Source organism: Gopherus evgoodei, chromosome 9, assembly GCF_007399415.2.
Source record: "Gopherus evgoodei ecotype Sinaloan lineage chromosome 9, rGopEvg1_v1.p, whole genome shotgun sequence".
NCBI lineage: Eukaryota > Metazoa > Chordata > Testudines > Testudinidae > Gopherus > Gopherus evgoodei.
Genome location: NC_044330.1, coordinates 2,269,545 through 2,293,345, shown reverse-complemented (window position 1 = coordinate 2,293,345; position 23,801 = coordinate 2,269,545). Strand labels below are relative to the sequence as shown.

At 42.3% G+C, this 23,801-nt stretch overlaps 1 protein-coding gene across 1 annotated transcript in view; it reads left to right on the top strand.

The window, feature by feature from the left end:
• OPA1 (OPA1 mitochondrial dynamin like GTPase) overlaps positions 1 to 19,123 on the top strand; it is an 81,136-nt gene extending 62,013 nt beyond the window's left edge. Inside the window, 2 exon segments of the mRNA XM_030574538.1 lie at positions 14,364 to 14,441; positions 16,923 to 19,123. Of these exon segments, the coding sequence (XP_030430398.1) occupies positions 14,364 to 14,428 (65 nt within the window). The 3' untranslated portion in view covers positions 14,429 to 14,441; positions 16,923 to 19,123.
• Positions 19,124 to 23,801: the final 4,678 nt, after the last annotated feature.

Below are 23,801 nucleotides of genomic sequence, written 5' to 3'. Positions count from 1 at the left end.
TCTTCTAATGATGAAATTTAACATGAATGTTGTTGTAGAGAGATTTTTACTGATTTGTGGTCCAAGTAACTATTGATTTTAACAAATAGGGAAGAACTTGTTGAGAATTTGAAAGTAGAAGGAAGCTTGGGTGAAAGTGATCATGAAATCATAGAGTTTGCAATTCTAAGGAAGGGTAGAAGGGAGTACAGCAGAATAGAGACAATGGATTTCAGGAAGGCAGATTTTGGTAAGCTCAGAGAGCTGATAGGTAAGGTCCCATGGGAATCAAGACTGAGGGGAAAAACAACTGAGGAGAGTTGGCAGTTTTTCAAAGGAACACTATTAAGGGCCCAAAAGCAAGCTATTCCGATGGTTAGGAAAGATAGAAAATGTAGCAAAAGACCACCTTGGCTTAACCACGAGATCTTGTGTGACCTACAAAATAAAAAGGCGTCATATAAAAAATGGAAACTAGATCAGATTACAAAGGACGAATATAGGCAAATAACACAGGAATGCAGAGGCAAGATTAGAAAGGCAAAGGCACAAAATGAGCTCAAACTAGCTATGGGAATAAAGGGAAACAAGAAGACTTTTTATCAATACATTAGAAGCAAGAGGAAGACCAAGGACAGGGTAGGCTCACTGCTTAGTGAGGAGGGGGAAACAGTAACGGGAGACTTGGAAATGGCAGAGATGCTTAATGACTTCTTTGTTTCGGTCTTCACGGAGAAGTCTGAAGGAATGTCTAGTATAGTGAATGCTTACGGGAAGAGGGTAGGTTTAGAAGATAAAATAAAAAAAGAGCAAGTAAAAAATCACTTAGAAAAGTTAGATGCCTGCAAGTCACCAGGGCCTGATGAAATGCATCCTAGAATACTCAAGGAGTTAATAGAGGAGGTATCTGAGCCTCTAGCTATTATCTTTGGGAAATCATGGGAGACGGGGGATATTCCAGAAGACTGGAAGGGGGCAAATATAGTGCCCATCTATAAAATGGGAAATAAAAACAACCAAGGAAACTACAGACCAGTTAGTTTAACTTCTGTGCCAGGGAAAATAATGGAGCAAGTAATTAAAGAAATCATCTGCAAACACTTGGAAGGTGGTAAGGTGATAGGGAATAGCCAGCATGGATTTGTAAAGAACAAATCGTGTCAAAGTAATCTGATAGCGTTCTTTGATAGGATAACGAGCCTTGTGGATAAGGGAGAAGCAGTGGATGTGATATACCTAGACTTTAGTAAGGCATTTGATACGGTCTCGCATGATATTCTTATAGATAAACTAGGAAAGTACAATTTAGATGGGGCTACTATAAGGTGGGTGCATAACTGGCTGGATAACCGTACTCAGAGAGTAGTTATTAATGGCTCCCAATCCTGCTGGAAAGGTATAACAAGTGGGGTTCCGCAGGGGTCTGTTTTGGGACCGGTTCTGTTCAATATCTTCATCAACGATTTAGATGTTGGCACAGAAAGTACGCTTATTAAGTTTGCGGACGATACCAAACTGGGAGGGATTGCAACTGCTTTGGAGGACAGGGTCAAAATTCAAAATGATCTGGACAAATTGGAGAAATGGTCTGAGGTAAACAGGATGAAGTTCAATAAAGATAAATGCAGAGTGCTCCACTTAGGAAGGAACAATCAGTTTCACACATACAGAATGGGAGGAGACTGTCTAGGAAGGAGTATGGCAGAAAGAGATCTAGGGGTCATAGTGGACCACAAGCTTAATACGAATCAACAGTGTGATACTGTTGCAAAAAAAGCAAACGTGATTCTGGGATGCATTGACAGGTGTGTTGTAAACAAGACACGAGAAGTCATTCTTCCGCTTTACTCTGTGCTGGTCAGGCCTCAGCTGGAGTATTGTGTCCAGTTCTGGGCACCGCATTTCAAGAAAGATGTGGAGAAATTGGAGAAGGTCCAGAGAAGAGCAACAAGAATGATTAAAGGTCTTGAGAACATGACTTACGAAGGAAGGCTGAAGGAATTGGGTTTGTTTAGTTTGGAAAAGAGAAGACTGAGAGGGGACATGATAGCAGTTTTCGGGTATCTAAAAGGGTGTCATCAGGAGGAGGGAGAAAACTTGTTCACCTTAGCCTCCAATGATAGAACAAGAAGCAATGGGCTTAAACTGCAGCAAGGGAGATTTAGGTTGGACATTAGGAAAAAGTTTCTAACTGTCAGGGTAGTTAAACACTGGAATAGATTGCCTAGGGAAGTTGTGGAATCTCCATCTCTGGAGATATTTAAGAGTTGGTTAGATAAATGTCTATTAGGGATGGTCTAGACAATATTTGGTCCTGCCATGAGGGCAGTTTCTAACACTTGGTTTTTATAACGATCAATATTCACATTTGTGCACTGGGATTTACACAAGTAATTGCCTTTCGTAATATGGTTAGTCACAGAAGTTGTCTGTGCATCAGCTGTAGGAATTTAAATCTTATATGTATTTGGATGAGTCATCACATAGTGTCCATGGTCTGCTTTTAGTTTGTTTTTCACCTATTCCCTCCCCAGTTAACGGGCATATTACTCTGATACAGGAAATGAAAACGACAGGTTTCCTTCCACAATTAAATCTTTTCCCGATTGTAGAGCTGATTCTGAGTTGGTTCCTCATCACTGTACTATCTGGGCACTTTCCAGTCGTGCATTAAGCAATATGACTAAGGGTACGTCTACACTACGGGATTATTCCGATTTTACATAAACCGGTTTTATAAAACAGATTGTATAAAGTCGAGTGCACGCGGCCACACTAAGCACATTAATTCGACGGTGTGTGTCCGTGGTCCGAGCCTAGCGTCGATTTCCGGAGCGTTGCACTGTGGGTAGCCATTCCGTAGCTATCCCATAGTTCCCGCAGTCTCCCCCACCCCTTAGAATTCTGGGTTGAGAGCCCAGTGGCTGATGGGGCAAAAATCATTGTTGCGGGTAGTTCTGGGTAAATGTTGTCAGTCATTCCTTCCTCCGGGAAAACAACGGCAGACAATCATTTCGCGCCCTTTTCCCCTGGACTGCCCTGGCAGATGCCATAGCACGGCAACCATGGAGCCCGTTCAGCTTTTTTTTTCTTTTTTTTACAGTCACCGTATGTGTACTGGATGCCGCGGACAGAGGCGATACTCCAGCGCTACACAGCAGCATTCATTTGCTTTTGCATGATAGCAGAGACGGTTATCAGTCCTTCTGTACCGTCTGCTGCTAGTGTAATTTGGCAATGAGATGACAGTTATCTGTCCTTCTGTGCTGTCTGCTGCTATCACGGGTGCCCCTGGCTGAGATTGGCCAGGGGCGCAAAAGCAAAACTGGGAATGACTCCCCGAGTCAATCCCTCCTTTATGGTTTCTAAAAATAGTCAGTCCTGCCTAAAATATGGGGCAAGTGTACTAGAGAAGCAGTGTATCGGAGAGCACAGCTGCTCCATGTCAGATCTTGCAGAAATGATGAGCTGCATGCCATTCATGGGGGGTGCCTCTGCAACAACCCCACTCCTTGCTTCCCTCCTCCCCCAACCTTCCTGGGCTACCGTGGCAGTGTCCCCCCCATTGGTATCATGAAGTTATAAAGAATGCAGGAATAAGAAACAGTGACTTGTTAGTGAGATAGCAGCGGAAGGCTGCCTTCCCCTCATTTTATGACAGTCCAGGCAGGACATTAAGCGGTGCTGATGGAGCTCAGCCCCCAGTTGCTATGATGAGGACGGTTACCAGCCGTTCTGTACCATCTACTGGGAATGACCAGGAATCATTCCTATTTTTACCCAGGCGCCCCTGAGGCCAGCCAGGGGTATTCAGCAGTTATCAAGCATGTTGTACCGTCTGCCACCGGGGAGGGGAGAGGAGCGGATACTGCTCTTTACTGCTGCAGCATCGCGTCTACCAGCAGCATTCAGTAGACATAGGGTGACATTAAAAAAAAGTCAAGAAACAATTTTTTTCCCTTTTCTTTCACATGGTAGGGGGGAAGGGGTACATTGATGAGCTATTCCCTGAACCATGCCGCACAATCTGTTTGAATCTACAGGCATTGGGAGCTCAGCCAAGAATGCAAATACTTTTCGGAGACTGCTGTGGACTGTGGGATAGCTGGAGTCCTCAGTACCCCCTCCCTCCCTCCATGAGTGTCCATTTGAGTCTCTTGCTTCCCATTACGCTTGTCACATAGCACTGTGTAGTCTGTAAATTTTTTTTTTCAAACGCTTTGGCATTTCGTCTTCTGTAACGGAGCTCTGATAGAACAGATTTGTTTTCCCATAAGCGATCAGATCCAGTATCTCCCGTACGGTCCATGCTGGAGCTCTTTTTGGATTTGGGACTGCATTGCCACCCGTGCTAATCAGAGCTCCACACTGGGGAAACAGGAAATGTAATTCAAAAGTTCGCGGGGCTTTTCCTGTTTACCTGGCCACTGCATCCGAATTCAGATTGCTGTCCAGAGCGGTCACAGTGGTGCACTGTGGGATACCGCCCGGAGGCCAATACCATCGATTTGCAGCCACACTAACCCTAATCTGATATGGTAATACCGATTTTAGCGCTACTCCTATCGTCGGGGAGGAGTACAGAAACCGATTTAAAGAGCCCTTTATATCGATATAAAGGGCTTCATGGACGGGTACAGCGTTAAATCGGTTTAACGCTACTAAAATCGGTTTAAATGCGTAGTGTAGACCAAGCCTCACATCTATTGTGTGCTCCATTCGGTCTCTCATTTTGTCAGTTTTCATTGGAAATTCTATGCTTAATGAACATTTTGAAACCTGTGGTAGGCTCTGAGCACTGTTTATGGTAGTGCTGTGGCATTAATTACTTTCCCTTTTATAGGGTTGTGAGACCTGACACGTGACAAGTTCTCAAAAACGTAACTAGTGTCAGATCAAAAGTCTCAGTAGCTGTCATTTTCACCTCAGCCTAGCGATCTCAGCTTTGATACTATGCTCCTGCATTGTCAGATATGGGGCGATAACTTCATGTTTGCCAGTCTATAGAGCCCTGGGGACTGCTCTGGGAAATACAGTCAGCTTCTGTTCTATTTGATTGGGGAGGGGAAAATGTGTTGCTGGAAACAGTTTCATTAGCTGAGAAGGGCTCATGTGCAGACCTCAGGCCGGTGTGGGTCAAGACGTTGATTAATTAGTAGCCTACGCTTTCATCAATACAATGCACAATTCATGTTTTATGGTGGGTTTTTTTTTCTAAGAGCGTTTTTAGCTATGTTAAAATAAAATGGCAATGCTGAGTACTTGTGAAAGTATCTTTAATGTCTACAGACAAGCTGGCTTTCTTACTGCTGGTTTTGCGCCAGCCCCTAGCATGAAGTAAAGGTGGGGCTCATCTTAAGTGGCGGTTGATAACTTTACTCAAATATGATTTGAGAATAAAGTATCATTAGTGCTGGTAACTAGATTGACTTGAGTGATGATGATTATACGTCTTCTAGCTAGACTCTATTCTTAGCATCAATTTCCTGCAGTGTTTTATAGCATGTTAACCATACAAGCTGGGGTATCTAAATGTCCTTTAGTTGAATCCTCCCCTGAAACAAGAAGGAAAAGAGAGAATGTTAGATTCTCTGTCTATAGTGAGGAAGCAGACTCCCCTGATGTTTTTCCTGTTATGGTCTAGTTAAACAAAGTACTTGGTCGGTTTGCCATCAGGAGGTCATAGAAGAGCTCATGTCCATAAAACTAGAATGTGTTTAAACCAGCTCCTGGAGATCTGGCTATATTTGTATATATATAAAATGGATGTGCTAAATATTTTGCTTTTGGTTTAGGGTTCTAAGAAGATGCTAACTATTCAAAGTAAGATCAGTAATCCATCATTATAATAGCATCTCACTTGTTCTATCAGCCATGCAGAGCACCTCCTCCCACCACTCCCCATACCACCAAGAATACCAGGATTCCAGCAGCACCCAAAAATGAACTGCCTGTTTTCAAGGGCTGGAAAAGTGATTTAGTGCAAAAACTGATTACTTTTTGCCAGTCGCTCTGGGCTCCAGCTAGTAAAACATCATAGTGCTGTTTTTATCTTCCTAGCTCTGTAAAGCAAGTCTTCTCCACAAATGTGATTAATACTTTTGTATCATGATTATCCAATCTCAGTGAATATACTTTGAAGTTCAAAATTTACAGGAAGTATTCATTTAACCTTGCCATATATTTGCATCTCTTGCATGGTACAGTAGATTTGAGAAACATATTTGATAACAGTAAAAGTTAGTTTTACTATGATGTTACCTCGGTTAGCAGCTTTGTTCATTCTATGCTGGCTAGCAGTAATGAAGTGGTACGCTAGCTTTTCTGCAAGCTTGCATTTTAAGCCTGTATATTTTTAATGAATCATGGATTTACTATATGAACTATTATAAATTCCATTTAAACTTCTCCAGTCCTGCAGTGCTTTTATTACACTAATGAGCTAATTGTTTAAGAATCATTCACATGATTCATTCTCCTGTTCTGCCTTTTTTAAAAACTTCAGCCACTGAAGGGCTTTTGACAAACCAATATTTATAACAGTTTGACAGCAGAAAGAAGAACAGCGTTTGTCTTTGTAACAGCTTGAAGAAAGGGCCTTTCCAGCACCCAGCCATGCAGTTACAATCTTGACCTCTTTCTTATGCTGGGAACATGCATACAGCAGACAAGCAGCACCTCCCATGAGTTTTCTTGACCCTCTGACTGTCCATTCACTTCCCATCTGTTTTGCAGTCTTAAAGGAACAGAGGGGGCCCTCTTCTTATAAATCTGTCTTTACAGGTGATAAATGATGTTCTGTCTCTTTAAGGGCTGCCTGGGTGGTTTTTCCTTTTTTCTTAAAGTTTTAGCTTTCCTGTTGGACACATCAAGAGGAAAATATGGTATGTGAACAAGAGGAAACTGGCAAAAAAATGTGTTGAGCCAATGTCCAAGAATTTTTTAAAATTCAGTGGGACATGACCCTGCAATGATCAGTAAATTATAGTAGCTCTGAGCCTTTTGAGATTTGGGAGTTGGGAAAAGGCATGTTGATTCAAGTTTTGTAACTTGTGCTTACAGGGGTTGTTTTGGACAATCTTTAGAACACTACCCCCACATTGTTTTAGCGAAAACGGAAGTTTCCTATGGTCCTATAGAATATGGAAGAACGTGGCATAAAAGGCTGAACCAAGAAGAGATTGTGTCACTTACCCCCTTTTATATTTGTTCAGCGTGGTTTTGTATATGTAACTGGGATAATACGCTAGTTAGCCATAAGTTAAAATCCCACTTCCTGCAGTGGACTGTGGATCCATATTACCAGATATGAAGAGTACGATGCTGGGCATTGTAATCAATCTGACTATAGACTGGATTTTCTGCTTACTGAAGGAAAGATGATGTTTTCATAACAGCAAATCAACAATTTTCCTAAAGGAGCAGTAGCAAGCTAACTTCTTGTGTAGAAGGAATTCAGGGAAGAGAATGGAGAAAATTGACTTAGGAGGAAGGATTTAAAAGAACTAAAATATAAACGCCAGATAAAAGGAAGAACGGATCAAAACCTACGAATATCAGAAGGGTGTAAGCCCTCAAAAAGGAGAGGAATTATTTAACAAAGTACAAGAAGCCAGAACTATAGGGGTTATACATGTTGTTTCATAGTGCCCCCTCGTCTACAAGGTGCTTCATCAATAGATGAAGTTTATAATAGAAGATAGGTCTATTACAATAGTTTATAATAGAAGATAGGTCCCTATCGTCAACGAGTTTATAATCTCAGACCCTGATCCTGCAATTTGATGTCTATAAGTGGGCTCCATTGACTTCGGTGGGGCTCTGTGCAGATCAGACTGTAGACTCAAACCCTGAATGATAGACTGATGAACAGGTGAGGATGCAGCATACACCAAAAACGGGAGGGAGGAGGGCAAGGAAGCGCAAGTGGTCACTCAGTTCAGGCATGCATATGTCATGGCTGTGCAAATATTTCCTCCTCTTTTTAAAGAATAAACTTTTTTTGTAGGTGATGCTTTGATACTGAGTAAAAGTTTCAGGCTGAAACTTTTGACAGACAGAGCTGTTGCTCTGTGGAATAGATTCCTGCAGAGTGTTCAATGCCCCAGTTTCTTCGGTTGTTTAAAAGTAACCTGAACAAAGAACCAGAGACCATCCTGCTGGGAGCAGTTCTGTACAGGCAAGGAAATGGACTGATGCCCATCTCCCTTTGTCTAACTTGTAAGACTGAGAGGCAGCATATCTTAGTTGCAGAGAGGACGTTAGAAGTGAGAAGATTTTCTGCCAGCCTTGTGCTCATTCCTCTAAGGCCCCAAATGAGAGAAACATCTTTATTCAGGAACACACTTGCACGTACTTTAAAAGCTTACCTAAACAGGGATCTAAATGTTTGATTTCTGGGCAGATGACTTTACCTCTCTGACTGAGTTTTCCTGTCTGCAAAATGGGAATACTAACCATTTCCTACAAGACAAGGATGTTTGTGTGGATTCCTTCTTAATGTTTGTAACATCGGAAGTATTATGATTTAGTTCACTAAGTACTGACAACTCTAGTCCCTTTCCTCCAGTGTAACTGTTCATCTGTAGATGAAAAGAAAAATAGTTTGTGAGGCTTTTTCCCTTCATATTTATCTCAGAGTCGGGAACAGAGGTGTACAATAAAGAGTAAAGGCTTGTCTACATGGGAGAACTTTACTAGTATATTTATAGCAGTATAACTATATCATTTTTAACTTGTCGTGTGGATGCTGTCTTATTCTGGAATAAGAGTGTTTTTTTCCAAATTTGCTTAAACCCCTTCCAAAGCAACATAAGCTTTGGAAAATGAGAAAAAATGACATACATTGCACATATGTGTATATATATATATGTGTGTGTATGTGACACGTATATTCCCAGCCAGGAGCTGGGAATGGGTGACGGAATGGATCACTTGATGATTACCTGTTCTGTTCATTCCTTCTGGGGCACCTGGCATTGGCCACTGTTGGAAGACAGGATACTGGGCTGGATGGACCTTTGGTCTGACCCAGTGTGGCCATTATGATGTTATGTTCTTATGACACTATTGTATTTAGTGTCCATGTGAGGCGTTAAAGTGCTGTAACTACAGCAGTTTAAATTCACACATTATCAGATAACAGTATAACTTCCCCATGAAGATAAGCTCTAGGAGGTTTCTTGAGTCCTAAATATTATTCCAAGGCCAGGATGACAACCTTCTTCAGAAGCCCGTGCTGCTTCTGCCATATGGATAGTCTAGTAGAAAAAGTTTTAAACTGATACTTCGAGTTAGCTGAAGGGGAAAGGTTACCTGCAACTCCTCTTGAAAAGGCAATCTCATTGCCAGTGATGTATAGCTGTGTTGCTTTTAATGTTAGATTAAGGCAGAAGTGAGCCTATATTTAGTCAAATATATGTATTTTGAGAAACTAAACAGAAATATGGATTTATATCATCAAAGAGAAGAATTAGTAAACAGGACATCTTTGTCTACAGGGCTACCTCTGTGAAAAATTTCTAGCCTTTGAGGAAACTTTTACACCATTTGTTTTCAGTCATGACAGAAATGTCTTGCATTGGAAAGCTAAATTCCTCTTTTAGAAAAAGTAATTTGATTATAAAGCTGATTATTTTTCTTACTCTTACAGCATTATATGTAAAGTTTTTTTCTGTTTTATTGCTTTAAGTTATTCACCCCTATCTCATCAGCTGTGCTTGGAAGGTAACTGGCTTCAATTTTAACAGCACTGCTATTGCACTCAATGCAATGCTTTTCCGGTGAGGCACGTTAATAATGTAGCTATAAAGTTGGGACCAGTAAGTAGACAATTTGTCTTTGAGACTGAATATTTTTGGGTTTTTTTTCTCCTTCCTAAATTGATGTTAACAGCAAAAGTAAACCTTATCCTTGGCTGGGTCTTTCTGTATTCACTGTGAATTCAGATCCTAATTACAGATCAATTAGTCTGGTTTTGAGCCTTTTAGAGTCCGTGTCAGAGGATTAATGAAATGAAAATGAGTGGGCAGCGGTATCATTTCATGTGGAGATAGAGGGAACAAGCATGAATGGGTCTCTGAAGCCTCTGAATAAAGAATTTCTTCATTCTGTGTCAGTGGAGGTTTATGGGATATTGGGAAAGGATTATGGGAATATTCATGACCAGATCAGGAGACATAATGAATTGATGTATGGAACAGCTCATCTTTTAGGTAAACATTGGGTAAATGGAAAGTAGAATGGGCATTCATTGCCTGTAGGCCTGTGTGTTTCATTGTTCCAAAGCTAGAAACAAGGGGTTTGTTATAGTTTTCCCGCACTGGTTTCGCTTACGTTTTGATCACTGTTTAACAGGTGGTGTAAGAACCATGCATTCATAACTCCAAATCTGTATTAAAAGTATCAGAGTTATGAGCAACGCTATAAATATAAACTTCAGAAGTAAATTAGAACAGTAGCATTTGGAAGCCTGATGTGATATTGGAGCATTGGATAGTAACTCAGGAGAAAGTTCAGTGTGTGAGAGAAATACATACTTGTTAGCAGGTTAAAAGTTTATCTCGTAGTCTGTGGGTTATTTTTACTTAGAATAATGTAATATTGCAACAAAAATGTCCTCCATATGTCATAGGCATCTCCTTAATGTATACTCGTATGAAGAAGTGTCCTGGTTTGAAACCCAAAGAGACGATTGGGTTTTTGAGAGAGTATTCATTTGCAATATTAAATGTATTGAAATTATGCTGTTTAATTGGAGATGGGCTTAAGCCTAGAAGCTTGGACCCAGATCTGGAGCAGAACCCCTGGAAAATGGTCTGTGTGTGTGTGTGTCTGTGTGTGTTGGGGAAGGGGTGAATATTAATCTATCTCACAGCAAAGTATGTTGGATCCAGAAGCAAACTTCCCCAAAATTTGACGCAGTTAACATCTGTAGTTTCTGTTTGGATCAATTATAGTTACCGTCCTGTTTGTTTTGAATTTAGATGATATGAAGTACTGACACACTTACCGTAAAGTATTCAGTCACTGCATTAGGTTGCTCATCAAAATAAATATCTCCAAGAATTTAAAATGACCACCTTACTAATCACGGCTGTGTGAATACGCTTTCTGCCATTATGCTAAATGAAAAGCAAACGAAATAGCAGGGTACTATTTCTGTGTGCTGCACTGTGGATTTTAGAAAGAAATACGTTTTACCTGTTGATTAGTGTCTGTGTCAGTGCAATAAGTTGTATTCCTACTGCAAATACAAAGCTTCATATGACTCTGTTATAATTTCTTGACAGACTTTTAAACTGTTTTATTCCAAAGTTACTTGAAGACCTCATAATTATTACAGTTAAGGAGTTACTTCAATTCTATCCAGGTATAAAAACTAATAAAGTGCTTATGATAACGATGGAGGCAACTTTATTATGTCTGTTCTCTAAACATACACAACTGATGGACTACATTCTGGTGGAATAAACGTTGGCTATCCTGTTACTTTAACATGCCTTGATTGAAAAATTAAAGTAGGTGTTGTTGGCACAGACCGTCAACCCCCCTCCCCTTTTTTTTTAAGTGTAAACTCGTAAATTATGGATTTGGTTGATGTGAATTTCTAGCACTGGACTATTTCACTAACCAAGGGGTGAGCAGGAATAATATTTGCATTTAATGTTGTTAAATCTGTCTGCTTTCAATCAGACTAATAGCTTGATCAATATAAAAATCATATTTGAGGAAAGAATGTTGGACTGAATAAAGCAATCCAAACCAAAAATAAATAGTTCAGAATTACATTACTCCCCAAGGTAAGATGTATATATCATAATAACAAAAATAATTGTGATGCGTTTGTCAAATATAATGCGAAATTAGCCTTTGAAAGATATATGGGTTGTGCGGCGCTCCCCCTCACCCCCGCAGAAACAAAAAAACAATCTTTAACCAGTTTTGAATCCAGCAGCAGCATGTTGTCTTTAGCAACATGGCTTTACTGAGGGCTCATCTCTGTTATATTTTAAGTCTTGGGATGAAATCCTGATCCTACTGGACTTTAATGGGACCAGGAATTTACCCTTTGTCCATATCTGCAAGCCTAGAAATTATCCGGACCCAGAATAGCTAAAAAAAACTGTCTCAAACTTCAAGACTCTGGCTGCCCTGAATAGCTCTACTCCTGAGGAATGCATATGAATGCAGTCAGATTAACAAAACAAACATACATATCATTTTCCAGGCAGGGAGTGGGGGGATTGGAGAGGAAGCTGCACTTGAAAAGCATACATCTCATTATTTAATTTTTAGCTTTGGAAAACATTCAGACACCACAGAGATGAACATGGTCTAGGTCGAGTATAGACTAAGATAGCCCGATGTCTTAATGAAATGCTTCTGGTATTTTTAGCCCAGTGTAGGGTCGCCAGGAACACAGGTCAGCACACACACTCACTAAGTTCGCTCCGGTGTACAGATCCTTTCTTTGCTCATTAGAATGCCCCATGACAAAGATGGTCAGGAGACTAAACTGCATCTGGCCTTCAGAAGGGTGGTCCAGCCAACTTGAGTTGAGGTCATGGACAGACCAATGCAAGAGCTGCCTGCCCATGCCTGGCATGTGGACAGTAAAGTCAAATTCCTGTTTCTGCCAAGCTGTTAACAAAACACCAAGAAACCCTGAAATAAAGTTGACTGCCTTGTTTCACTGTATCTGTTTCAAATGCTAGCCAATTAATATTAACAGTGTTTTTTCAGTTGCAGAATTTTTCTTTATTATTAGAGTATATTTTATATCGCTCTTAAAAATCTGGTCTGCTGAAATGTCCTTTTTATCCTAAAAAGATGAATTTATTCTTGTTTCTGAAACACACTTTAGTGTAAAGCATAAGGATTTTGTCATTTCATTGTTAGATGAAACAATTATTTCTCCTAGCTACCTCCTACGAACACTCCCTTGGGTGATCACATTTGGTGATTGCTCCAGCTGCGCACATGTCCCGTTCAATCACGGCTAGAGTGTACTTTGGTTTTTTAAATGTAATAAGTAGCCACGAAAACTAATGGAAGATAACCACAAGCGTCCCTTATAACCTCACAAAGGGAATCTGGGGCTTTGTCCCAGATAATATGCTTAGCTTGCTAAAACTAGATTTGAACGTTTGCACACACATTGTACCTTTTATTAGGCTGAACACTTGATTTCCGGATTCTAAGTACAGTGATCCACTTCTTCCCTTTCCTTCACGCACTTTAAAAGGAGTAACTGGCTCTGCATAGGTTTACAACAGGGGTTCTCAAACTGGGGGTCATGAGCTGTCAGCGTCTACCCCCAAACCGCACTTTGCTTCCAGCATTTATAATAGTGTTAAATATATATTTTTAAAAGTGTCTTTTTAACGTATAAGGGAGATCGCACTCAGAGGCTTGCTGTGTGAAAGGGGTCACCAGTACAGAAGTTTGAGAACCACTGGTTTACAAGAAGCAGCCTCAAGCAGGGGCAGAAAACCATGCAGGCTTTTCAATCCCATTAGGTTTTTAAGTCGGTTCTGTAAGTCACTGCAGTCTACATATAACATATAGACACTCCAAGATCTTGAGGGGGAGAGAGGGACACAGTGATGGTAAAAAATTAAGGGTTTGGAGTTTTTTTAAAAATCCTACTGACATTTTGTTTTCAGTAACTGCACGTAGGTTTGTCCTGTGAGTGATTTTGCTAATGGGGAAAATGATTCCAGATTTAGAGGTTTTGTGGAATGTAATTCTGACTTCATCCTTTTGGTCAGTGCTAAGATGCAAGGGACCAAGACTAGATATATCATTGAATATTCAACTCAGATAGCATTCTTCACTCCAAGCACACTCTCTTTTGTAGCAGGTGTGTTGCATGTTGAGGTCTGATTGCTTGCAATTCTACCCATTAAGTCGCTAGCTTTTAACTGTTTCTTGAATGATAAATGGTGTTTGTGCTACTAATGTGGAGAATAATATTGGGCTAAGAGAGAGAGGGATTAGTGCACTTTACTTAATGGGTAACAACTCCCACTGTATAACAGTAGGTGCACAGTCGACTTGATGTATGTGAACCAGTGGAAATCTAAGCTTTTCAGAACATAGCTATTTCAGTATCAGATTGCTTTGCTGCATTTTGGAATTATTAAATTAGCATTTATGGTAAAAAGGTATCTAATTGGAAAAGTTCTTTAAAGAAAAAACAGCCTTAATAGAGAGTCTGTTAATTTTTGTCTGATGCAGGAACTGTTCACAACAGTTCAAACATTTAGGATAATGATTGCTTACAGAACTGGTTTTTGCTCTGCTTTATAGTTGAGTTTTTTTGTATCTATCCTCAATAAAATAGCTAGAAATTTGAGTGGCAATCTTTTTAATCTTTCTAGAAAAAGTTCGGGAAATCCAGGAAAAACTTGAAGCCTTCATTGAAGCCCTCCATCAGGAGAAGTAGATTGTTCAAGCAGGTACAATGTTCTTACTGTCCTATACACACGCAGCAACCCATCACACACAATGCTGAAGGAATTGTTTCCTGAAAATCCATTTCATTTTACAGCTTTCCCTTGCTTCTGCTTTTAGGTCATAGAGACAAGGTGGGTGAGGTAATATATCTTTTATTGAACCAACTTCTGTTGGTGAGAGCGACAAGCTTTCGAGCCACATAGAGCTCTTTTTCAGGTCTGGGAAACATACTCAGAATGTCACAGCAAAATGCAAGGTAGAAAAGATTGTTTAGCATAAGGAGTTAACACATATTGTAATGGACCATTCAAGGTACAGTGGCCAGTCATAGAACAAAAAGAGAGGGTTAGTGGGTTACAGATTGTTGTAATAAGCCATAAATCCAGTATCTCTGTTCAGGCCATGATTTTTGGCATCTTGCAGAGTAATTAATTTAAGCTTCCGGGCTCGTTGTTTCAAAATGTTATGCAGGTTTCCTTTGAGGATGAGGACTGAGAGGTCAGATATAGAGTGATCACTTTGTGAAAAGTGTTCACCTGTGGGTGATAGGGTGTTTTTGTTTTTTATCATTTTCCTGTTTGAGTTCATTCAAGGGCATAGTGATTGTCTAGTTTCACCCACATCCTTGTTATTGGGACATTTAGTGCACTGGATGAGGTACACCATGTGTTGATGGGCACGTGCAGGATCTGTGGATCTTGAAAGTTGTGTTGTGAGGAGTGTTGATCAGTGTAGCAGTAGAGATATGACTACAGGTCTTGAATCTGTTATTCTGGCGGGGTCTGATGCCACTTTGAGTTGTGGTGTCCTGGTCTGTAGGAAGCTTGCTTCTGATGCGTATGGAGAGGTTGGGGGGTTGTTTGAAGGCCAGAAGTAGAGGTTCAAGAAAATCAAGTATGGGTTGTAGTTGTTGGTACCTTGTATGGGTTCCAGTATGAGGTAGTAGGGGACAACTAGGGATGTGAGGTTGGAGAAGGTTTTATTTCTGTATTAAAGCAGGTTCTCTTGGGGTATTTGGGTGGGTGATATGATCTACTACTCTTGTGGTATGTTCTTGCTTGCTGAAGGCGGTTTTAAATATGTTAAGGTGTATATCTCAGACTTTCTTCTTAGAGCATCTTATGTGTTATCTGAGTGCCTGGCTGTAGATAACCTAGTTCTTGGTGTGTTTGAGGTGGTTACTGGATCTATGAGGGTAGATATGGTGATCCATGGGTTTCTTGTATATAGTTGTCTGCAGGGTTCCATTGTTGAAGCTGATTGTGGTGTCCAGGAAGTTGATGCTCATATGGAAGTGGTCCAGAGAAAGGTTAATGGATGGGTGGTGGTAGTTGTTGAAGTTGTGGTGGAAATCTATGACGGAGTTTAAGCTGTATGTTCAGAAGATGAAAATATCGATGTGTCTCAGGTATATCATTTGGTGTTAAGGTGGCCCAGGAAGAGGTTGGCGTATTGGAAGCCATCCTGATGGTTTGGACAAAATATTTGTTGTGGAATGTGAAATTGTTATGAGTGAGGAGGAAATGAATGAGTTTAGCAATGTTAGGAGTGGATATGTGAGAGTTGTCCATTGTCCTGTAAATATTTGAGGCAGGCAGTCATGCCGTCATTGTGAGGGATGTTGGTGTATAAGGAAGTGACATCCATGGTGGTGAGGATGGTGTTCTGAGGGAGCCTGTTAATGTTGTGGTGTTTGTGAAGAAAGTTGGTTGTACCCTGAAAGAAGCTGGCCCTTTGTGTGGTGAGTGGTTTGAGGTTGATTTGTATGAGTCCCAATATTCCTTCAGTAAGAGTGCCATGGCCAGGTATGATTGGTCTGCCTAGATTCCCTTGTATGTAGAAGGTATGTGGGGAATGAGTTTGTGGAGTTGGTTTTGGAGGTGTTTGAGGAAGGATTTGATGATACCCTTAAGTTCCTGGGTAAACTGTGGTGTGGGGTCATCTTAAGGTCTTTATAGTAGTTGGAGTTGGAGAATTTTTGCTGCGATACTGAGAGTTCCTTTCCCAGACCTGAAGAAGAGCTCTGTGTGGCTCGAAACCTTGTCTCTCATGAACAGAAGTTGGTCAAATGAAAGATATTGCCTCCCCCACCTGGTCTCTCCCATATCCTGGGACTGACACAGCTACAACTCCATTCTCTAGGTTAGTCAGTCAGGTCTCATGAAACAGCTCTAAGATACACTTTGAGTGCACAGTTTGTATCAACATTAAAATGTGAGATCAGTTATAGACCATTGTAATCAAAATGTGACAGTACCTCTGTTTTTGTAAAGTATTTTGAGATCCTTGTTTGAAAAGTGCTAGATAGTGCACATGAAAATTATTATTGTCAGCACTCAGATCTGAGTGTCATTTTCAGATTTCATTCATGTCCATCACCTAATTCCTGTGTTAATTCTCAGAGTATATAAGGCATTATGACTGAGCTGTATAATATGATTGCACCTGTTGTTAACTACATTCATTGCCTTTTTATATTTCAGCTGAATTTTTACCATAAGAATGCAGGCCTTTCCCAAAATGCATTGCACAAAGAAGACAGAATGAACTGGCTTTGCTGTCCCATTCTTTTTCCCGTCGTACCTTTTTGAAGCATCCTGTGATGTCAAAGGGGTGAGGGAAGTAATTTCTCACATGACCTCCCATTTGTATTTTTGAAGCAAGACAAACACGACAGCAGAATCCAGTTTTTGTTGTGTTGAAATGACAAAATGAGGGAATGCCAGAGTTGTCCAATTAAGTTCTGTTCCTGAGAGGATGGAGAGACTTTTGTTTCTTGGCTGTGGTCTAGTATGGCAGGACTGGAGCAGATTCATAAAGTGGTTTTATCCAGTGTCAGTTTCTTGCCTGCAAATAATCCTGGGAGTTTGAAATAAAGATGTATCATTTGTACATACATGAATTAACACCCTTCTAACTAATATTGGTTGTATCTCTATACAGTATGTTGAAGCATCCTCAATCGCTAGGGTACACCTCTAATACACTGGTGAGAAGGGAGATCTGAGAGAGAGGCTTTACTTAAGCACTTGAGCTATTGTCATCAAAAGAATTCTGCCAGTTCCTTTCATTTGAAAAGTACAGGCTGTCATTCATTGACTCCTTAAAAAGTTTGGCTCAGGAAATAATGTCAACAGCTGCTCATTTTATGGCTACTTTCCTAGTAGATGATGATACTCTGAATCATAGCCAATCACATTTCATTTTGGGAGTTGCCTGGACATTAACTGGGTTTCCTGTTAACTTTCCCCATGTCCTGTTGGAATGTAAGCTAATTATGTGTGTGGGTCATACAGAAAAATAATATAACAATGTAACTCACTTTGTTTGACCCTCTCAAATAAACATTTCAGAAAAAAAGATCAAAACCAGATTTTTTTATATATATATTTTCTTTTTACTGGGGACTTTAAGGCCAAAATTGCTTTAAAGTAGTGTAATGCACAAGATCCCTTCATAGCCACTTGCTTTGTGTCGTTTAGACTGATATAGCTGTTCAGTGGTGGTCATTTCCTTCAGTCTCTCAGATTGCCCCCAACGCAGTCTGCAAGTGACATGCCAGAGCTTGGTGGATTAAACCAATATTCACCAATTCTTTGAGGTATCACATAGAATTTTGCTTACTTGATTTTACTTGTTTCCTCTGTTATCCCATCTGCCAGTTATACATTTTGTATAATATAAGCCCCAAATAAATGAACATCATCTTTTTTTACATATCTCGACTTAGCTACTATTGCTGTTAAAGTTGTCAATGAGACAGATTTAAGAAAATTATCTAAATACAATTTCACAGATGTCCAGTGATTTTTTAAAGCCTCTTTTTTTATTTACACTCTTGATACAAGCGAAGTAATCCAGCTAGAATTGACAAATGGTGCTGAATACTTGAATACTGCCCGAAAGAGGATTTTAGACAGGTTCAAAACAGTTCCTTGTGCAATTATCCCAAAGTGTAGGTTAGGAAATTGACATAGGCTTGTGTTCTTCCCTCTGAAAGAGGCAAATGATTTGAATTACTGGTAATTGAGAATAAGAAGGAATCAGTATGTAAGAACATTTATCATTTTGCTTCTGACACAGAGAGCAACACTAGAAGTGAAACAGGAAACCCCTAACATTTGATAATCAAAAATAAGACTTTAAGTACCATTGTGTAAAAAAACTAAAGTGTAGTTTTGCATACTGTGGTGCTTAAAATTAAACGTGGCAAGATAATCTAACAGATTGAGCACTGAGGCTTCTTTTTTCTTAAAGCCAACCGATTACAGGAAAAGGAGTGCATTTTAAAAAAGTAAATTGGTTTATATGATCTTTTGGCACAGACTGTGGGTAACTTCAGAAGTTTAAGTTGTTTCCACAACAGTGAAGGAAAGCAGATTCCATAGACTGTATATCACATGAATGAGTCTACTTGTATAAAATCCCTCTCTGTACAAAAACCTTTTTGCGTTTACTTGACATGATCACTGTTTAAAATCTCTGTGTAGTGTAAATGTTGCAAAATGTCACATCCAGTGGTCCCATATGCACCTTTTTTTCAGCATGGTATCTACAGTCTTTGGTTATAATTTCTGTATCGCTGATCTGCGTCTTGGCATGGTGTGTTCCTTGAGAGCTGGTATTTATTGAATGCAGATGTAATTGAAGGGAAAATAATAAAATTCAGGCTTTGAACACTAAATGTTCATGTCGTATGCACAGTTTAAAAGTTACTCAACCTCCTTGTGGCTCTGTTTCTGCATCTGCAAAATAATGATAAAGGTACCCCACCTTTTTAATGTGCTTTGAGATCTAGGAACATGGAGCATTATGCAACTGCTGAATATAGCGACTCTTTTAATATATAAATAACACCCTTTGGATCTGTTTTTTATCAGATTTTCCTGAAAAACTCCTGGATTTTGAAAAAGCCAGGATTTGGGTTTGACCAGTTTTAACTCGCATTCTACCCCCTCAAAGAATCCCCACTGGATGGCACAGCACATCTGCGGAGAGGAGGGTAAAGACTGTTTGGTGGCTACTGCCGTGCAGAGGAAGAGGAAGACCGGCAGGGAGCTGGGTCCCAGGAGCTGAGAGGGGTTCCCCACCTATCTTGCTCCCCAGAGTTGGGCAGGGAGCCAGGTGACCACCCCCATCTGCTCTACCTGCCGGAGAGAGCCCCCTCCTGACTTTCAGCATGACCCCATGCACAGTGGCAGGGAGCTGGGTCCTGGCCGCCAAGAATGCTTGACAGCTGCAGAGCCAGGCCCACAGTGGAAGGATCCCCTCACTTCTCTCGTCCTCTGGCACCTCCCTTTTGTTTTTTTACTGATTTTCACCTGTTTTTTAATGTTTTTATGCATACTGATAAATTCCCAGGAAATTGTAAATAAAATAAAAACAAAATCCAATGGGCCTTATATATAAACTACAGTATTTCTCTGTTAGTGTTAATATAGCACTATATGTAGGCGTTGTGCTTTACAGATAAACAAGACATGGTCCCTGCTTGAGAAGCTTATCAGCTCTCTCCTGTTTTGGTAGTGCATAGATCTTTTTCTCCGTGTAAGTGAAATTCGCTCAGGCTGTTACACCAGACTTGAATGTTTGTTAGGTTCTCTTATACCACACAGATGTTCAGTAAGACAGTGGAATTGGGAATTATGATGAAATGGAAGTCAACTTATTAACAGGTGCATTCTGGAGTGCTAACCCCTGCCTTGCAGATTCAGGAAAATGTTACAAAAGCAATAAAAAAAAATAAAAAGTAAAACTGATATTAAAGATGTTGCCTACCTGTTTTGCAAAGCCTAAGTAGACACAGAAATACCAGTACCAATAAAAGATTACGTCTTTTACTATTTTGATTTAATGTTCGGCTTCTAGTAACTAAAAATTCTTCGAATGCTTGCTCATGTTGATTCCATTCTAAGTATATACGTGCCCACGTGCGCATGGTTGTCGGAGTGTTTTACCTTAGAGGTATCTGGAGGGTCAGCAGTGACACTCCCTTGAGTGCCATGCTCATGTGTTGGTATATCAGGCACTGCCAGCCCTGTGCCCTCTCAGTTCCTTCTTGCCGCAATGGTCAGCAGGCAAACTCAGGTGTCGACGGCCCCACCGTGGTCACTGGAAGGGGATTCCTCTGGCATTGAAGGGCAGTTCAACCCCTCGCCCAGACCCCATCGTCGCAATTGGGCACCTGAGTCCACGTCGACAAAGGCGCTGCCTTGGCCGCATGGGCCAGTGGCCTTATTGGAGTGCATGGGGCGTGCTGGTCATGACGATGCCCCCTTCACACCGCTCATCTGCCACTGCCTCGCAGCAACATTTGGCACCAGCAGCACCTGGCTTGGTGCATGAAGCACACTCAGAGGTGGAGGCAGAGGAGACTGCACCCACCCCTAAACCTCCCTCCGTTACAGTGGACAATGCCCCAAGGCCTGCCCCGGTGGTACAGTCGTCATCTTCGCCCCCGGACGAGGTGGTCGCAGGACCCTCGAGGGCTAGTCTGCCAGACTATTTTAAAGAACACTAGGCCCTGCTTTGACGGGTGGCCAAAAACTTGGGCCTAGAGGTGGAGGAGATGGCCGAGCAGGCAGACACCATGTTCAACGTCCTCTCAAGCTCTACCCCACTCATATCACACTACCAGTGCATGACAGAGTCCTCAAAATTGTCAAGGCCCTCTGGCATACCCTGTCATCCATCCCTCCCACCTTCAAAAGGGGCGAAAAGAAGTACTTAGTCCTGGCCAAAGGGTGCCAGTATCTTTATACTGATCCTTCTCCAGGCTCGCTGGTTGTCTCTGCGGCCAATGAAAAAGACAAGCTGGGGCGCGCCAGCTCAACTCCTAAAAACAGAGAGGCCAAAAGACTTGAATACATTTTCCTCCCAAACAAGTCAACTGCCAGCCTGCAATTCTGGGTGGCAAACCATCAGGTAGATAGGATTTTAACTTGTGAGACTCCCTCCATAAGTTCAAGAAGTCCTTCCCACAGGATTTGCCACCTGGTGGAGGAGGGTACCACAGCCGCTAGGTGCTCCCTCCAAATGACATGGGACTTGGCTGACTCGGCAGCTAGGGTTGTCGCATTGGTGGTGGTTATGAAGCGCAGCTTCTGGCTTTAGACCGCCAGCCTCTCACAAGAGATGCAGACCTCGATCCAAGACCTTCCATTCAATGGGAGCGGTCTTTTTTTGGAGCAGACTGATGTGAGGCTGCATGGGCTAAAGGACATTCGGGCCACCCTTCACTCACTGAGCATGCATACTCCGCAGTCTGCATGGAAGCTGTTTTGGCTGCCCTCACCGCTAAGGCCTTGGCAGCCTCATCTGGGGTCTGCAAGCAGAAGAGATAGGGACATAAGTTTCAACTGCTGCTGCCCTTCCTGCTGCTGCTCACCTGCGCAGCGCAGCCCGGCCCGGCAAAGCATCCCGGAGGCCAGACGTGCTGATTTTGAGGGTGCGCTCGAGAGCAACACCCCAATCAACTCCCAGGATCCACCCCGTTCTTTCTTCAGCCCCACCATTCGGCCTGGTCATGGGTCACCTCGGACTGCTGGGTGCTGGAGGTAGTGTCACAAGGGTACACCCTGCAGTTTTCAGCTGCATCTTCCTCTCGCCTCCTCTCTTCCCCATCCTTCTTCAGGGACTCTTCTCACAAGCAACTCCTCGTTCAGGAGGTCGAGAACCTGCTGCACCTGGGGGCAGTGGAGGAGGGCCCTCAGGACATGACAGGAAAGGGGTTCTACTTCCATTATTTTCTAATCCTGAAAGTGAAAGGGGGCCTCAGACCCATTCTGAACCTGCAACACCTCAAGGAGTATCTCAAGAAGTTGAAGTTTTGCATGGTCTTCCTGGCCTCCATCAGCCCCTCCCTGAATCCGGGAGACTGGTACGCTGCCCTTGACTTGAAGGACGTTTATTTCCATATTCCAAGGTCACAGATGTTTCCTCCATTTCATAGTGGGCGGACGCCATTTCCAGTTCACAGCACTCACCTTTGGCCTCTCATTGGCCCCAAGGGTCTTCACAAAATGCATGGCGCCAGTGGCCTCTTAGCTGAGATGTCGAGGGGTCTGGGTCTTCCTGTGTCTCAATAATTGGCTCATCAAGGGCAGGTCTCGGGAACAAGTGTAGAGAAGCCTCTATCTGGTGCATTCCATCTGCCGCGACCTGGACATGCTGATAAATGAGAAAAAATCCACCTTAAAACCAGTCCGACAAGTAGAGTTCATTGGGGCTGTTCTTGACTCCACGCAAGTCAGAGCCTTCCTTCCAAAGGCATGTTTTCAGACCTGATTTCCCATGTGAAGAACTGCCTGATCACCATGGCTCACACCTGCTTGCAGGTGTTGGGCCACATGTTCCGTACGTGGTCAGCCATGCCTGGCTTCTTCTCCAGCCTCTGCAAGTGTGGCTGGAGTCGGTTTACATCCTCAACAGGCACAACCTAGACCAGGTAGTCAGGGTGCCGGATCATCTCTGCAATGGTGGATGAACCCTAGGTCGGTGTTGCAGGGAGTTCCCTTCGTGGCCCTGGCCCCATCACTGACCCTGGTCTGTGATGCTTCAGACCTAGGCAAGCTCAGCACACAAGGCTGCTGGCTGTGAGACAATCTGGCCCTCCATATCAATGCCAGGGAGCTCAGAGCAGTTCGCCTGGCCTACTAGGCTTTCTTGCCCCACCTGAGGTGCAGGTCCTTACAGACAATACTGTCATGATGTATTACATCGACAGGCAGGGCGGAGGCAGGTCTTCGGCCCTTTGCCAAGAAGCTCTCTGCCTTTGGGACTTTTGTGTGCAGCATGCCATTCATCTGGTAGCCGCACATCTGCCCAGGATCAGGAACATGTTTGCAGATCGCCTCAGCAGGACCTTCTCGTCTCGCCATGAGTCATCACTCCATCTGGAGGTAGTCGGTATGATCTTCCAGAAAAGGGGGACACCCCAGGTGGACTTGTTCACGTCCTGTGACCATGAAATTCCACATGTTCTGTTCACTCTGGGGGATGCATAGGGGCTCCCTGTCAGAGGCTTTCCTGCTCCCATGGTTGGGGTCTCTGATATGTGCCTTCCCATCACTTTCATTGATCCACAGAGTCCTTGTGAAGATCAAACAGGGCAGGGCGAAGGTTATCTTGATAGCCCGAGTGGCCTCGCCAGCACTAGTTCAGCATGCTGTTAGACCTTTTGGTAGCTGCCCCGCTGTGGCTGTCTCTCCTGCTGTCCCAGGACCGTGGCAGTCTTCTGCACCCGAACCTGGTGGCATTGCACTTGACAGCATGGCTACTGCATGGCTGAATGTGGAAGAGTGGGAATGCTTGGCCTGGGTTCAACAGGTGTTGGGTAGCAGAAAGCCCTCCACGAGAGCGAC